This window comes from Phaethon lepturus, unplaced genomic scaffold, assembly GCF_000687285.1.
Source record: "Phaethon lepturus isolate BGI_N335 unplaced genomic scaffold, ASM68728v1 scaffold19992, whole genome shotgun sequence".
Classification (NCBI taxonomy): domain Eukaryota; kingdom Metazoa; phylum Chordata; class Aves; order Phaethontiformes; family Phaethontidae; genus Phaethon; species Phaethon lepturus.
This window is the reverse complement of record NW_010524290.1, coordinates 1-16,771: the sequence shown is the minus strand read 5'-3', so window position 1 is coordinate 16,771 and position 16,771 is coordinate 1. Positions and strand designations below refer to the sequence as shown.

Genomic DNA, 16,771 nt, shown 5'->3' with positions numbered 1-16,771 from the left:
CGCCCCCCCTGAAACCCCCTGCCCCCCGCCTCTGCCTGCCCATGTCCAGCTTCGCCAGCGGCGAGGGGAAGATCATTCTCTACCTCTACGTCACCGACTTTATCTGTTGCGTGGCTGTGGTGTCTGTCTCCTACGTCATGATCGCCCAGGCCCTGCGGAGGAATGCCCAGGTGAGGAAGTGCCCGCCTGTGGTGGCTGTGGATGCCTCTAGACCGCAGCCCTTCGTGGGGCCCCTGGCCGCCGGGGCCAGGGAGGGCTTGCAGAGTGCTGTGCCCGCCTTGTACAGGAACCAGAGCTACAGCAAGCCGCAGCACGTCCAGACGCACAGCCACACCACGAACCTCGGCCAAACGCCCACCAACCCCGGCCGGGCGCCTTTTTTTTTCTGCCGGCCGGCTCCAGCTGGTGTCGGCGGTCAACCTGTCCACGGCCAAAGACTCCAGAGCGGTGGTGACATGCGTTGTCATCGTGCTGTCTGTCTTGGTTTGCTGCCTGCCCTTGGGAATCTCTTTGGTGCAGGACGTCCTGTCCAGCAGTGGTGGCTTTGTTCTCTACCAGTTCGAGCTGTGTGGATTTACCCTAATTTTTTTCAAATCTGGATTAAATCCCTTTATATATTCCCGCAACAGCGCTGGACTTCGGAGACGAGTCCTCTGGTGCCTACAGTACGTAGCTCTTGTCTTTTTCTGCTGCAAGCAGAAGACAAGGCTTCGGGCCATGGGCAAAGGCAGCCTGGAAGTCAACAGGAACAAGTCATCCCACCATGAGACCAATTCAGCATACATGCTGTCTCCAAAACCTCAGAAAAAGTTTGTGGACCAAGCCTGTGGTCCTAGCCACTCCAAGGAAAGCGTGCTGAGTCCCAAGGCTTCTGTCGGGCATCAGCACTATGCACAGAGCAGCTCAACCCCCCTGAACACCCGAATCGAGCCCTATTACAGTATCTATAACAGCAGCCCTTCCCAGGAAGTGAGCACCCCAAATAGCGTACAGCCAGTGAACTCGACCTTCGGGTTTGCCAAATCCTACATTGCCATGCATTATCACACCACCAACGACGTGGTGCGAGACTGTGACAGTGCTTCGACTAAGCAGATACCAGTGCCCTCGGTGTAACCTTAGGAAAGGGTTCTGATCTAGCTGATCCAGTGGGTCGTCTTCTTTGCTTTTATTAATGGTTATTCTGAACTCAGTGATACAGTACTGCTGCCAGTTAAGAAAAATGCCACTAATGTTAATATCCAGATACTTGTGTTTGAAGCCAATACTAGGATATTACCTCCGTGACGCTTTCTTGAATTTCTGCGGCAAGTCAAGAAGGAAGGTATTTTAGATTTGTATTTGGAGTTGTTACACGAGGGTGGTTTTGTTACTAAATTTTACTGCTGGACAAGTGAAAAAAAGTAAGCGTTGTAACTATACGATTCATTACGTCACGAGGCAGAATATCTCAGAGAACAATCTGAGGCTGCACCGGAAGTATTACCTGTTAAATTGCATACTTGCCGTATTTTAAGAAGGAAGAACCAGGAGGATGCTTGGTATTACGATACCCAAGTTTAAATTCTTCCTGTTGCAGAAGTCTGAGAGAATCGGTGGTATTTTATTGTAGCTGGTGTCAGTAAAAATAGAGGTCCTTTCTATTCGCAGGGTGAAATCCTGGTTCTGTTGAGGTAAATGGCAACGTTTCCATGAACTTCAAGTGAAGTTCAGGATTTCAGTCTCCGTTTCCTAAAGCAGGACAAGGCATTTTACAAACAGCGTTATATTGCCACTGGGGAAGAGCTTTTGAGAAGCGTTGTGGCACTGTAATAAACCTCTGAATATAGATTCATTTCCGCTGTACATTTCTTCTAAGGATCGGTGGCGTTCTGTATCCCAAAATAATGTATTTGGAGAAGTATTTTACATCTGATAGAAGTAACTGTGCAATACCTAATTATAGGTTTTACTTGAGGATAAAGATGAATATTGCAATATTATGATCCTGATACACTATTAGTAATACAGTCACCTCTGGAATTTTCTAATTCGTAAACTGTTACAGAAAGAGTAGCGTTGCTGGTTGCTTTTTTGTCTATGACTTTGTATAAAAGCAGGAATTGCGGGGATTTGGCTGTGGTATTCCTGCCAGGTAGAACTGACAGCTGTTAGCATTTTCAAAAACAGAATGACTGCGTAACAAGAGGACTAGAATTTTTTCGAGGTTTTCTTAAGAAGTCTAACATCAGTTTGATTTAAAGATTACTAATCTGTCTACTTATAAACTTTATCTGTTGGTCTACACGGTGAGCAAATAACGGAAGTTAAATATTTTTTTATCAGTCCGACCATTTGTGTTGTGTCACGTGTTGTGGGAATTCCTTGTGAAATGGAATGATTCGGAGGCACTTAAATTCCTGACAATTATCACTTTAAGTGGCCAGATCTTTTCAAATCAAGCAATCACCTTTCAACTTATATGGACTTCAGCAGAGCCTTAGTACCTCTGAAATAATTGTGCCACAGACTTTTGGTGCCTCGTTATAGGAAAATGCCACATCCTTAGCAAAATTACAGCGATGGAAAGATGATTGTTATTTTAGAAACAAAGACCTTTCCCATCATTGCCGTGTGTGAGTTGTCGTTGGTTTAGGCTATTTGTTAACTAAACTATTTTTGAGATTTTCCTGGAAGACTATTACATTATGAACGCTGTTCTTTGTTTAACATTCTGAATTTTAATTAATTTTGAATAATTCAAGACAGCTTTCTTGCAATAAAATGGATATGAATAACTTTCTAATACAAATGTAAAATTTAAATTATTTCCATAAGTCTTTTCTCTCTGTCCAGATATTTTTCTCTATAAACAAGTAACATGGTTCTTTCTAAAGTAATTATAAAAGATAACTAAAAGATCTGTCCTGTTTGGTTTTTCTGACTTTGCATTTCTCTCTAGTACAAAGCGTACTAATTTGGAGGGAAAAAATATGTGAGATCCTTTCATTTTGTGTCAAACTATCCATTCTTAGCAGCAGTTACAGTTTCAGATCAGAAGGAGAATAGGACAGGACCTCAAAAGTGGTTGCAAGATGGGGTCCTGGATGTACTTTCAGGGGAGTTGAAGATAGGCATTAAGACTGGTTTTAACTTTAAGCAGTTTTGGGGTTTGCCGTATGTACGTATGACTCCTACTGTGCTTTTGTTTTGGGTCACATGAACTTCATCACATGGTAGGAGATTAAATCCTTTGCACCTTATTCACAAAGGTAGTTTGGATTGAGTATTCATGTGGGAGAAAAGCAAGAAGGGCACAGCATTAGGATAGAAGGAGGTTTTACTGCTTTTACATGATGTATTATTAAGACGAAAGAGCTGCAGTCCCTTCAAAGCAATTTGCAGTATTGCTCTTCTGTTACCTGCTGGTGCCAGTTGTATTCTTAATACAACCGATCTGTTAATAGGTTTGTGGTGTCAGGTAGGCAGGCCTACCAATGCCTCTTAATCTGTGCTAGGAACAAAACACGGTTTAAGTTGTCAATTGTACTAAATAATAACCGTTTTGGGGGAGGTTTATGGATGTAGCATAGAGATTGGATTTTGAAAATAAGTAGGTGCAGTTTCTTTGAAGTGAATCATAAACTGAAGTTATCAATTATCATGATAAAGTAATTATTTTAGACTCTTCTGGAATATAACTTTTCTTTTTTCCTTTAGCCCTCTTGTTGTAGCAGAACCTTCCTCTGCTGAGCACAGAACCAGCGAAGTGTGACTGCGAGGTTAAAAAAGCAGCAATCTAATTGAGAGGGGAAGCAACTCAGGAGTGCTGGACGAAAGGAGGTGGAAAATGTACGTGAAGAGAGGAGATGGGTAAGAGAGTACGTGAATACTGAATGGTTTAGAAAAAGTAGGTCTGTAGTTGGTGTGGTCTGTAACACAAGAACGAGAAAGCATCTCACAAACATGAAAGGTGGCAAATCCAAGACTCACAAAGTGCTGTACTTTCCTTACTGCCTGTACATACGCTGTGGACCTCATCGCTATAGAACTGGTTAGAAGAAACTGGGAAGGGTGCTTCATGTGGGTCATACAGAAATCAGGAGCCTGACAGTTAATGCCGGCATGTTTTGGCATGTATATAACATTTTCTACTCCAGGAATTAAAGCAATCTCTGATTTTTGGGGTTAGGATGAGCCCATTGTGGTGGAACAGGTTACCCAACGTATGTTTTCAGTATGCTTTTTAGCTTCTTTTGAAGTTGCTGGTGTTGGCCGCTGTCACGATATTTGGCCCGAGGACTGTTTATGCTTTATTATTGAAAATCTGTGTTTGCGGTGTTAGGTGTACTGCTAACAGTTTGGCTAAGAAGGAGTGGCCTCAAAGAAAGCATAAAGAAGCTTATTAAAAAAAACAGCTGATGGATTACTGGGACTGATCTCAATAACACGTTTACATGAACAAAAATATTTGGAAGATTTTATAATTCACAGTCTTTTTTTAAGTCATAGATCTTGCTTTATGGTGATCAGAGTTGACTTTTTCAGCTGGTGGCCTGCAGTATTGTATTTTTTAATCCTTTATATATTAAACCTAAAGGCTGCTAATGCCAAGTAATTTTAAACTATGTACACAACCTTAAAAAGTATGTTCAACACTTGGGCACCACCTCAGAACTTTTTAGATCAGAGATCAGAGAGATTTCTGTTAGTCACAGAGCCAGCCTGCCTTAGCATAAGGCTTCAACAAGTTGGGGAGGGCAGGGTGCAAAAATAGGAGAAACGATAGTCAAGAAGGATCAGTGTCTGATAATTCTGTGGTATCTTGCGGCACTTTGTGGTACGTACGGTTTAGGTATATAATTTGTCACTTCTTAGCAAAGTTGTGAAAATTATCCCCCATGTAATCTTCAGTACCCTCCCACCTGCAGCACAGGGAATAAAAAGCAGAGAGACTTGTGAACTGCGAGGGTTGTCCTTACCTGCACCATTATCTCTTCACCTTCTTCCACGAGGTAGCGAAGCAGGGCTACAGAGAGCAACCCGAGATGTTCATGGTGGAAACGAAGAAAAGGCAGGTGCTGTAATATCTTAAAATAATAGAATAGTCGTGCAGGGATTAAGGTGGAGTCCTACGGATGTTTTCTAGGTTTACCTTCTGACTGTCCTTAAATGGGTTTTCTAAAAAATTTTTTTAAAGTATTTAAGAGGAGTGTGTTTGCACTGGTGCCACAGGTGGATGGAGGATTACATAAATGGTCCTGCTGCTGAGCGCTGGTAAGCAGTTCTGCTCACGCCACGCGTACCAGGAAAAAGGGTCCCAGCTCTCTCTTTCACCAGTTAGCTGGCTGCCAGCAATTCAAAGGACAGGAAAATAATTCTGTTTTCATGATAGTCAGTGTATGTGACTCCTCATGCTTGCTGAGGGAAGGTGAGTTTGCACAGAGTGCAAAGAGATCTCTCCATAAATGGAGGTGGTAGAGGAGGGCAAGTCCTACTCTGCTGCTCATAATTTGCACTGGTGGAAAACTGGAGAGTCGGCACCGTGGGACAGAAGGAGAGGAGGTGACTTCAAAGTGCTTCTGGGGTTTGTGAGCACAGGTTCTGTTCTGTGGCGCAACTGATGCGGATTTCTTTGATTTGAATAGCTCTTTGGTTATTGTCAGCTTCAAGCGCTGTGCTTCATGGCTATACCAAGTACAATATCCATAAATTTAATCAGTACTGGCAAATGGGCTTAAAAATGTTGTTTATTGTGTGCTGCTAAATGCTGACAACAGGTCATTGTCAATTCCTATTTAAAATGCATCTATATTTAGTATGAGAAAAATGCTTTCATTCATTACAAAAGCTGTCCCTGAACCTTGGTTCTGAGTCAAACACGCTGCATACTGCAGTGTGAGGTTTTTTTTCCTTTCTCCTACGCAGCTTCCTCTTCGACAGCACAGGGAGGGTGAAAACCACGTACTGCTCCAGCTGGATCTTTTCCCTTTCAAAATACATTGCAGAGAGTTGTATTTGCTGATGTCTCCTTGTGTTTGTTTCGTGTTTCCCCTTTTGGCATCAAATACGTTGGTATTAGTCTTACTTTGTCACAGCAGAGCTAATTCACTTTCCGAGCATGTGTTTCAAATGTGCTGTCCCATATGTTGTACACATGTTCTGCATTCCTGGGTCTGTGATCTTCTGCTGGTAAGTCATTTGGGTTTGCTCATCTTATGAGCGAGTCCAGATTGTGCTACACTAAATGATGTGTTCTCACCTGGTATTTTATTTTCTGTCACTGTCTGTTGATTTTCCTTGAATGTGAAAATGAGATCAACTGATTTTTTTTTTTTTTCCCCCCTCCACCAAAATTATTAAGTGGCAGTAGGTGATGACAAGGGCTATACAGAGGTGGCACTGAATTAATTTGAAATGGGTCACAGTGATTTTGTCAAGTCTAAATAACAATATACAGAACTTTCTTGCTTATTCTTCAGAGATTCTTCAGATGGCAATGGCATTTAAATAAAGCTCACACCAATTATTTAACAGTAGAGACTGACACGCTCAGCTGGCTCTTTCTTGATTGTCTCATTGTATATATTAATCTGTAATTATAAAAGATTTTAAAATCTGATCTCTTCCACCAGTTACTTAAACCAAATGATGTAGCAGCATGGATTTGCATTGGCACCTCTCAGATGGCTACATTAAGTAAATCTTTAATCTTTTCTGTCTATGCCACAGAAAGAAGCTGTTACTGCCTACTGTCGTGGTCTGCGTTTTTCTTACGTGTACACAGTGTGTGTTCCCGTCTTAAGCTGTCCTAGAACTGAGAACCTGAACTACAACCTTACTTTTGAATGACATCGCTTTTCCCTGCGATACTCTCCAAAAACCAGTTAGCACATGCAGTGTGATTCGAGCTGTTCTTTCTTCCAGGTGACATCCGCAGCATTTAAAAAAATGCTGGAAATAGCTGAAGAAAACCAAGCACCCAGGAGGAAAAGGCTGTTTATCAGTGCTCGGGTCTCAGCCCTTTGGATAACAGATTGGTTTATCAGACGGAAGAACATGCATGCTGCAAACCTGTTAGAAACCTCTCCTGGGACTGATCGGAGACAAACCCCCATTGCAACACTGCAGCCTTTGCAGGAGGTAAACACAGAAACGCTTTTATTTGACTGCAAACTTTCCAGGCACAACCTTTACACGTTCTTGTATCTCATTCCATCTCATACATATCCTGAGCGGATCCATTTTCCGCTCTTACAAGTGGTTCGTTGGTTGTTTTTAAGACAGCTGCTAGCTGATGCCAGAACATTCTCTGTTTGTGTTCCTCAGGGCTCCATTTCAAGTAGGTTTTCCTTTTCAGCAGTTTCCTGAGTTTGCTGAACTTCTGCGGCACGCTGTTGGGCGGGAGGTCTTCCAGCACAATCATGATGAGGGAATCCTGATTTTCATTCAGGACCCGGTGTTCAGCAAAATACAGTTCATACTGACACCAGCAGCTGTTTACAAAACTGGGAGAGAGAACAAAAAGGACTTTATGGCTGTTCTCTATGCAGTAGAAAATGTTACCAAGTACAGGATGCCCCGGTTTGAAATCCCTCTCATGGTAACATATCTTGAATCCATCAGTTTCCAGTTTTTCCAGTAGATTCTCTTTCGTCCAGTTTGCGTCTTGTTCGCTGTATGAAATGAAGGCATCAAAGGGCTTGTTTTCCGGCCTCTTCTCGTACTGCTTCCTCTTCGCCATACACCAGTACCAACCCATTCTCACGTACCACAGCCCATCAAACCGCCAGCATAAGCCTGTTAACACCAAAACAACCAGGATGGCAACGCAAGCCGTAATGGCCATCTGGATGCCCAGGGAACAGCGCAGAAGCGTGAGGTTGCTGCTCTCCACCAGCGAGCCCCTTCTTTCTGGTGGAAAGCTGCACCTGAGATTTCCTTTGCCGTTTATCTGCAAATGGGGGTCGTGGATATAGACGTTCACGAACCAGTACAAGTCACAGTTACAAAAAAAATGTTTACCTTGAACAGTCAAAACACTCAAACTCGTTAGCTGGCCGAAAGTGTCCTCCACTATGGTAGTAATGGCATTGTCGCTGATGTCTAACTCAATCAGAGAAGCTGGGAGAGAGCCACGCTGTAGGAAGGAGATCTTATTCCCTGATAAATTAAAATATTTCAGCATTGGAAGAGATTTCTCAAAGTGATCAGGGAGTTCTGAAATTAGATTGTGACTACTGTCCAGGTTGGCGAGCGCAGCGAGGTGGCTGGCGGGTTCCAGTCTGGTGATTAGGTTTCCAGAAACATTAAGATACTCCAGTTTCTCCAGGGCGTCAGTTAATGACAACAGGTTCAACCTATTTTTACTAATATCGCATTTTGTTAAAGTCAACGGGAAATACTCGGGATGCAGATCTGTAATTTTGTTATTCTGAATATTAAATATGGTTAAGTTGGAGACAGATTTAAAACTAGGGGGTATTATTTTAATATCACTGTTGCTTATGTCGAGATGCTGCAGGGAGGTGGGTAAGTCGGGAAGCACAGAAATCCGGTTGCTGCTCAGATCCAAAAATAATAATTCTTCCATTGTGCCGGCAAACCACTCTGGCAGCTCTACAATGGAGCAGTTGGACATCTTCAGGTGTTTCACTTTCTTCGGAAGGCTTTCGATGGGTGTTCCAGCCTCGTTCCTGACAAACGAGATGGCGTTAATGTGTACAGTTCCAGGGGGAATTTTTGGAACTGCGTTAGTGATTGCTGGACGTACGGTATATATGAAGTGATTTCCTTGAACGTACATGTTTTCCAAGTTAAACATTTTTTGAGCAAAATTTTGGGGTATTTGACTTATGTTGGTGAAGGACAAATCAATTACCTTGATGGTTGAAGGGAGACACAGTGTGTCCAAGCTGTTTATGGGATTGTTGCTAATATTTAAAAACAAAAGCTTGCTGAATGGGAAGTTACAGATCGCCTCAACGTCTAGAATGTTAATTGTTAAGTTGTTGTAACTGGCATCAACGGAATGCAGATTTTTCATTGGCAAAAACAGGACGAACAGCGACAGAAGATCCATTTCCAGTTCGCTGTGACTAACGTCCAGCTCCAAAATACCATCCAGCTGAGCTTGGCAGAGGTCTGGATCCAGTTTTAATGTCAGCTCTTCCTCGGAGAGTTTGCTGTTTGACAGATCGAGTATCCCATTTATTGGTGCTCCGCAGAAATTAGGCCTTAACGTGGCTGCTGGAGAGACCGTTACATTTTTCTCTGCTCTTCGAAGAAGATTCTCTGTACTTCGTCTGAGCCTCGGATTACCATTTTGCAGGACAGAGGGACCTCCTGAATGCCGCAGCTCCTGGGCGGATGCAGAAGGCTCCAGAGCAGCCTCTGAGGATTTGTCAAAATACTTATAAAGCTGCAAAGCCCCAGTGGGTAGGAGCTTCAGGTGAGGTGGAAGACCCGATACAAGAAGTTTCTTATCATTAAATGATAAATTCGCAGAAACAAGGCTGAGCAGACTCTCAAACGCACCAGGTTCAACGTCCTTAATCCGGTTGTAGGAGAGGTCCAAAACTTCCAGCGCATCAAAACCTTCCAAGTCTCTCTTGGTTATTTTTTCAATTACGTTATGTGAGAAATTGAGAGCTCTCGCTGTTTTTGGAGCTTGTGCTTCTGATACAGAAGAGAGGTTTAAATAGGAGTAGTTATAGAATGGGAAGACATGGGCTGCAGGTGTTCTCAGAGTTAGGAATCCATTTGCTCTACTGAATAAGAAAGAAATGAAGTAGAAATGAAGGCTTCCAATAAGGATCCTCATCCTGGAGAAGAGAAATGTAAAATCCATCATTATAAGATGCTCCACATTAATGAGTACCCTTAAAAATTCCTAATTTCCTTGCAAGTACAGAAATTGTCTCATTAGTTGTATCTATGAATCCCTTTTTACCTGCATGAAAAAATACATCTTGCTTCGTCGTTGTTTTCAAGAGGCAATGCTAAAAGACGGCATCAGAGAATGATTTGAAGGAGAGGGCTGTTCATTTCAGATCATGGTAGATAAAGTCTGAAGAAATTTTTTTTCCTTTTTCCTTTTTATGCCTTCCCCCCACCTCGCCCCCAGGCAGGTAGCGAGCAGCCTTTGCAATACCATCTTTCTGTTGCATAATCTGAAATGCGCTTTTGTAACCACTGCCTGGGACTCGGGTTTTACGTCTCCCATCCCGGTGGACAACAACCAGGTAAGCCTGTCCAATCCAAAACCTGTTCAGCCGCTTAAGTAGCGTATTCAAGAATAACGTGGCGGGGAGCCCTGTATAACCACGTGTGACCACGTATCTTCTTGTGATCCCATCCCCTTGGTGGTTTGCTCTCTGCCAAGAATTTACCAGCGACCGTTTATTTAGCCTTACCCATTGGAGTAAAAGAGTAAGTTTGCTTTGAAGTAGGCTATCGGAGGCTTGTATGAGGCAGCCTGCGCCAGGAGAGGTCACTGCCTGGGCATCATTCATCTTTAGAGACTTCCCACTGCCCGGTAGCATCACTGCCCAGCTCCTCTCCTGCCCCAGCTCTGTCTGTCGCTACTCTCCCAGCACCTCTGGTCCGTGTCCTGTATTTATTACCTGGAAACACCGGTGCAGACCTTCAGATGAGCAACCTGGTGTTACCATAGTCCCCTTTGCCACCCACCAGACTTGGACCATCAAGTTTAAACTGAAGAGAAGCGACCGCAACGACTTCGCAGCTCTGTCCCCTGGACCCTGCGCTGCCAGCGGGACCCCACCAGACCACCCCGCGTCCCTCACTCGCGCCTCGTAACCCGCAGCCGAGGCACCACCGGGTAAGCCAGTCCCCGGGGCGTTAAAAGCGTTGCAGATTTAAGGCTGGAAGACAGCTAACAGCTCGCTCGTACTTCCAGTGACACTCCCCGTTCCTCCTACCTGCCTTTTAGCCGCTGTCCTCAGCGCCGCTCACCCGCCGGTCACACACAGCCGCCGCCACCACCTCTTGTAGCACCAGCGGCGGGGCGGGGCGGGCTGGGACACCCCCAGGAACCGCCCAGCCCCACCAGTTCCAGCAGCTTCAGCAGCCCTGTTCCCCTTGGCGAGGCTGGTGGAGGGGGCTTGTGCCGGAGATGCTTCTCCCCAGTGAAATCTGTCGAGTTTTCCCCGTCGTGCTGGTACCAGCAGCTGCTCAGCCCATTGCTGAGGGGAAAATCTGAGAGTGGGAGTTGCTCGTTTCGTTGCTTAGACGCTGCGAACTGTGTCGTCCCAAGGTATCTGCTGGCTTCGTTCCTGCCCGAGCGTTGCGGGGAAGGTCCGGAAGCACCAGGCGTGACCACAGGGTTATAAAGCTGATTTACTTCCGCAACGTGATGTGTTGTGGAGTGTGTTTCCTAAGATGGGGAGATTTCTATATTGGGGTCTCTTCTGTGTGTATACAAGAAGAGCCCTGTGACAGAAGGGCTCCTGTGGAGTGAGCAGTCATACCTTTTGCACGCTTTAACTAGGGGAAAAAAATAACAGGAGATCTTCTCAGTGTTTGTAGTGCTGCCTTGAAAGATGCGCTCTTTGCAGCTAGCTTGATTCGGGATGCCGACAGAAGGGGAGTCAATAGATTGCACAAGGTGTAGAGCTCTGTCATCTGCTCTGCTTTTTCCACTGTAGATTTTTGGTTTTTTCCACTCTTTTGTAACTGCCAGTGACTGGAAACTCTTGCAGTAGCCCCGAGGCTCCCCTGTCCAGTCCCGGGGGGCTGGAAAACCCCAAAGTTGTTTGTGCTCTCTTTCTAGTCTGACTGGGCACCTTCCTGCCCCGGCAGGTTCTGGGAATTGCCCTGAAGTCATCCGTTCTTCAGACAGATCCTAACCTGCTGTAGTAGAAGAGACAGGAAATTAAGAGCATTTTGGATGTCAGGAGAGATTCTTGCTCCTTTCAACTTGGGGTGACCCCCTGTAGACAGCCATTTCTCTGCGACGGGTCTTCTTCCTTCATCTAAACACAGCTGCTCTTGAAACCCAGTCTGTAGTTCCCTCTTTGGGAAGATGGAGCAGCTATGTTCTAGCACAGGGGCCATCAAACCACGTCTCTTTGGCTGGCGGGGAGACTAAATCACGGTTGGAAGTGACAAAGTGAAAAAGAATAGTTTTTTGTACAAGAATGGTTACTCTACCGACGTGCCATGCTGGCATTATTCTAACATCTGTTTCATCCAGCACGTGTTCTGTGTGTTCATGTACTCTCCTTTTGGTTTTTTGAAGGCAACTTCTTATTTTGGGGATTGCGGAGGAAAAGCAGCACACGAGGAAGGTCTGTGTGAGCGAGCAGGGCAAGTACACACAGCGCGGCTGAGAGCAGAACTGAGGCAGGGTCGTGGTTCCCTCTAAGGACTCGATAAAGAGATTTCTTTCCTGAAATAGGTGGTCTTCTACTTCTTCACTGTCTCTCTGCAGGGGATATTTTTTTGTGCTGGAAATGCAATTTAAGGGGGGAGAGCTGAACCTATGCAGGACGTGCTCAAATCCAGAGAGGATGAGCCCAGCCTCCAGGAGACCAGACCTCAAAGGAGCTTCTCTTTAGTAAGGTGGGCTTAGATTTGGGTGCTGGATGACAGCCATAAGTCATATCTGTGTAGCTATACAAATACAGTATTTATGGCCAGGGAATGCACTTGTCTGCCTCCGCGCAGGGAGAGGGAATAATATCCCGCATTTCTACCACTTAAGAAAATCCTTCCCAGGCTGATTGTCTTGCTTCACCCCTTTGGCAAAGTGAAACTTCCCAGGGACTGTCTCGCTTTGCACGCTGAGCCGCTGACTCCTCTCAGCCGTGTCCGTTGTCGGTGCAGATGTCTTACATAAATGTTCTCCCTGCTTTCTGATCCAGCCTTGCAGCTAATTAATAATTTGTGAGTTTAAATGACAATTAAAAATGAGCTTTAGAATGAATCCCCATTGTCTGAAGTCTGCTGTATTTGAGCAGTGTCTTTGGGTGGAATTGCAAATAAAGACAATAATGACATGGAAGATTCTGATTTCATTTTCTGATCTTCAGTCAGCAGGTCTTGGCAAGAGGTGACCGCTGCCGTCCCTGCGCTGGTTTGGGTTGTGTAGGAGGAGCCCACAAGCGAGTTTTAAGCATTCCCGTGCAGGTGAGTTGGGGGCTTTGTTAAGTGCTTGTTACTGATGTTTGCTCGTTCTGTGTGGAGAAATCCTGTGCTTAAAAACCAGCTCATTTTTTGAACTCCTCTCATAGAAGTAAGTGTCTTCTCTAAGTGGCATCTTTCCCCAATTTACTTTCCTTTGATGTCATTTCCTTTGACTAATTGCAGATGAGATCAGTACCATTGCTGTGAATTTGCTGTCTGCCATTCGCATTCTTTTCCACGTTGCTGATTCTTGAACGAGCACGGAAACAGCTACACCTCTCAGGCTGAGAAGCAAACCTGCATCGCATCTTGGGCATAAATCTAAGCCGATCAGCACAGAAACCTGCAGCCCTCCAGGTGTGCTTTGTGCTTTCCGCATACCAGAAGTGGCTTATTTTCCCCATTTTTGGTACTGACAGGTTCCCGCACCCCAGGGCTTGTCTGGGAGAGGGTTGAAGCAGCAAGTTGCTCTCAATTGCACATTTCTTTTAGATTCAAATGTGTTAGAACATCAAATTATGTCGGAATTAATTATTTCTAGCCGTATCAACTCCTGGCCTCGGTGGTTCTCCCCTGCGTCAGCTGTTGGCCGGGGAGAGATGGGAGAGGGCGGAAGAGAAAAGCACCTTCTTTCTCTTTGTGGATTTGTTCGCTAGCGGGTGGTTCGGACGCGGGGTAGGAGCATCCGTGAACACGTTGCTTCCCGTGCAAGGGGAAGTAGAGGCTGAGGAATAGGTGGAACCGGGTACAGATTTCACGGGTTTGGCAACAGCATGGTTTGCTCATAAAATGGCAAAAGTTGGCATTAGCGGCGCACCATGGTGCTGTGGCTGCTTAGTCAAAGGGGTTGTGCTTCCCCATCACGCTGGGGACTTCCCTCCTGTGTGGGGAAGTGGAATTCTTTGCATTCTGCAAAGTAACTATTCTTATCTTTTCCTCTCATCTAACGACCACAACTGAGAGCCGTGCAGCAAGGTTTAGCGCGTTGTGGTTTCTCTGCCCTTCCATGTGGCCTAGCCCCGTGGATGCCGAGGAAGCCTGCCGCCGTCCCACCCCACGCTGTGTGTCTGCCGTCTGCAGGGGGGCACCGTGCCACGTTAGGTCTGCATCCCACCTGGGGCTTGAGCTCTCCGTGCTCGAGAGCTCGGCACAGCACTTATACTTTCCTAGGAGCAGCTACAGGGCAGCCTGGATTCAAAATAAAACTATGGCAAGGGATTGCAGGAATCCGATACTTCCACCTCAGCGTTAATGAGAGGATTCAGCCAGCCCACTGCGAAGACCGATTAGTTTAGCTAAGCCTAAACACGCTTTTATCTGTTCTTACTGCGTGCTGACTTGGGATGCCCCTTCGCTGCTGTGGACCGGAGCCAGTGACCCCTCTGGCAGGCCAGAGCTGGGATTAAGGCAGCTAAAGGGGCAACGGTGCAGCTGGAGGAGCTGCTGCCGCACTGCTCAGCGGAAGCCGGGCGGGGAGCCCGCCCCACAGCTTTGCAGATTGTCCAACACGTGGCTCAAGCGTGGCCAAAATCCCCCTTGGGCGCAGACTCATACCGCCTAGTGCCAGGTGCTTAATGGGAGGATTGGTCCAGTTGACTGTTCAGGCAAGTAAAAGAACTTTGGTGAAACAAAGTTGAAGATCTAAAGTCTGGAGAACAGATGCTTTTAACATCTTCTCTTTTCTAAAAGCTCCTGGCTGAATACAGGATTAAAAGTTGGTAACCAACTTTTTGCTTATTTATCTAATGCTTCACAAGGAGATTGGGAGGAAAAATCTGGGCAGAAGACTCTTCCCGCCCTCCCTTCAGTTTCCTCTGTCACATTGCTAAGCCATCGGAAAGGATACGATCAGGAACGATGACTTTGAATTCAAATGCTGTATCATCCTGCTGCTGCTGTTTTGGTTTTCTACTCTGTGAGACAATAATAACGGGTTCTCTTGCAGTTTGACTTGGTATTTTGGGTAGCATTCAACTAGTCATATGCCAAAGGGGTGGCGGATTTCCGTCTGACATCAGTTACAGAATTCTTACACCTTGCGCAACAGCCTTAGAAAAGAGGAAGTGTAGTGGGCTTACATGTGTGATCAGGACATGGAACATACACAGCTGAAACGCTGCCCAGCTTTTGCTCTTCCGGTGTTACAGATCTTACATGATGCTTTCAAGCACCCTGCGGTGGAATTTAACTAACAGGAGCGTTCAGTAAGCTGCTTCAGCTGTAAACTTGCTTTTTCTGGGCTTTTTCCAAGGCAGGCTCAGCACAGGGCACGTGCTGGCACCGTGACTAAAGGATGCATGGAAGAGGTTGGTCCTGTGTGTGACTTGGGGTAACTCATCCACAAAACACCTGGTAAAAGTACTGAAATGACTATTTTAGAAGTAGAATGGAAATCTACTTCAGCTACTGCTGTTAAGTAGAATTTCAACTATTGGACTCCCCTACTTACTTCCAGGAGTGGGTATTGCCAACAGACTAAGACTTCAAGGTCTCATTTGGGAGGTGGGCATGCTACCAGAAAATGAACGTCCATCATTGGGGGGCCCATTAAGAGGTAGGTGGGTGTCCTGAGTCTTCACCACCGAAAAGGAAGGGACTGGGGCACAGATGCAGCATATGTGGCTAACTACAGACAAGTGGGAGCCCAGAGGTTTAGCTAATATTGACAACTCCACCACAAAAAATGCCAATAATAGATCATTAGTATCAAACCTTAGCATCCTTAGCAGCAACTCTGGCTGATGTTCAGCCCAATAACTATATTATAAAGCCTACAGTGTTAATATGTATTTAAAAAAAAAAAAGTCCTGGAAAGCAGCCCAGGCTGGGAGAAGAAATAACAGTTGAAGGGGGGTAAGGTAAGAAGAGGAAGGACTGTGAAATTAATACAGTTCCAAGCAGTCAAACAGAGGTAATGGTGGTGGTTGAACAGAGTAAGTAATGGCAGTAGAGCAGTCATTAGTGTTGTAGCGGCTGTTGAAGGCTCCTGAGCAAGAAGTGTCGGTTCACTTCTTTGTTCTGCACGCAGGTGAACTCCTCCCTTGAAGCTGGACCTTGTTTATTTTGCCTTTTTCAAGTTGATAATTTGTATCTTAATGATCTTCATTGTAGAACGTGGCATACACAAGTCAAACAGGAAGTGCAAGACAAGATTTTAATCATTAAAAGTTTATCGATAACCTCTTATATACACATAGTTATACACAAAGTGGCTCACGAGTCCCTCACGGGATTCTGCTGGTGAGGCTGGCCGGCTGAAAGCTTCGCTCTGCCTCGGTCCTCCCATAGACGGGCCGTTGATGCGGAAAACGCCAGTGGGGCTGTCGGCAGGTATGGCTTTGCTTCATGGGCTTTAGCTGGGCACTGAAAGGAGCCCATACTCATCTGCTGTGTCCAGAATTTTACAGATGACTGGAGACTCCACCTTGAACGGAAAATATCAGAACATTAAAAGACTATGAAATCATTGATAGAGCTTTTACAGGAGACTGCAACAGCCATCGTGAGATTAATGACAACAGATTGCAGCTGCACAGTACTCAAGCATCACTTTGTAAAATTTAGTAAGCGCTTTTCACTTTTGGGTGTGACCTCTATAGCATATTAACATGGTAGCTAGTGTAATTAACAGTGACGGACCCCC

The 16,771-nt window shown here is 45.4% G+C and overlaps 2 protein-coding genes across 2 annotated transcripts; one reads left to right on the top strand and one right to left on the bottom strand.

Moving 5' to 3' along the window:
• Nucleotides 1-8: 8 nt before the first annotated feature.
• GPR75 (G protein-coupled receptor 75) lies at nucleotides 9-1,116 on the top strand (the record flags this gene model as incomplete). The annotated part of the gene is given in 2 exon segments (XM_010282407.1): nucleotides 9-383; nucleotides 385-1,116. Coding segments are annotated over 2 exon segments (1,107 nt in total), but the record flags the coding sequence as incomplete, so codon positions are not given.
• A 6,022-nt stretch (nucleotides 1,117-7,138) lies between these two features.
• Nucleotides 7,139-9,802, bottom strand: LOC104613950 (toll-like receptor 2). Its single transcript, XM_010282406.1, has one exon. It carries the CDS (start codon nucleotides 9,800-9,802, stop codon nucleotides 7,190-7,192), a length of 2,613 nt encoding a protein of 870 aa, XP_010280708.1. The 3' UTR covers nucleotides 7,139-7,189.
• Nucleotides 9,803-16,771: the final 6,969 nt, after the last annotated feature.

Excerpts from the sequence above, each read along its gene's own strand:
- LOC104613950 (XM_010282406.1), bottom strand. The coding sequence starts at position 9,802 with ATGAGGATCCTTATTGGAAGCCTTCATTTCTACTTCATTTCTTTCTTA.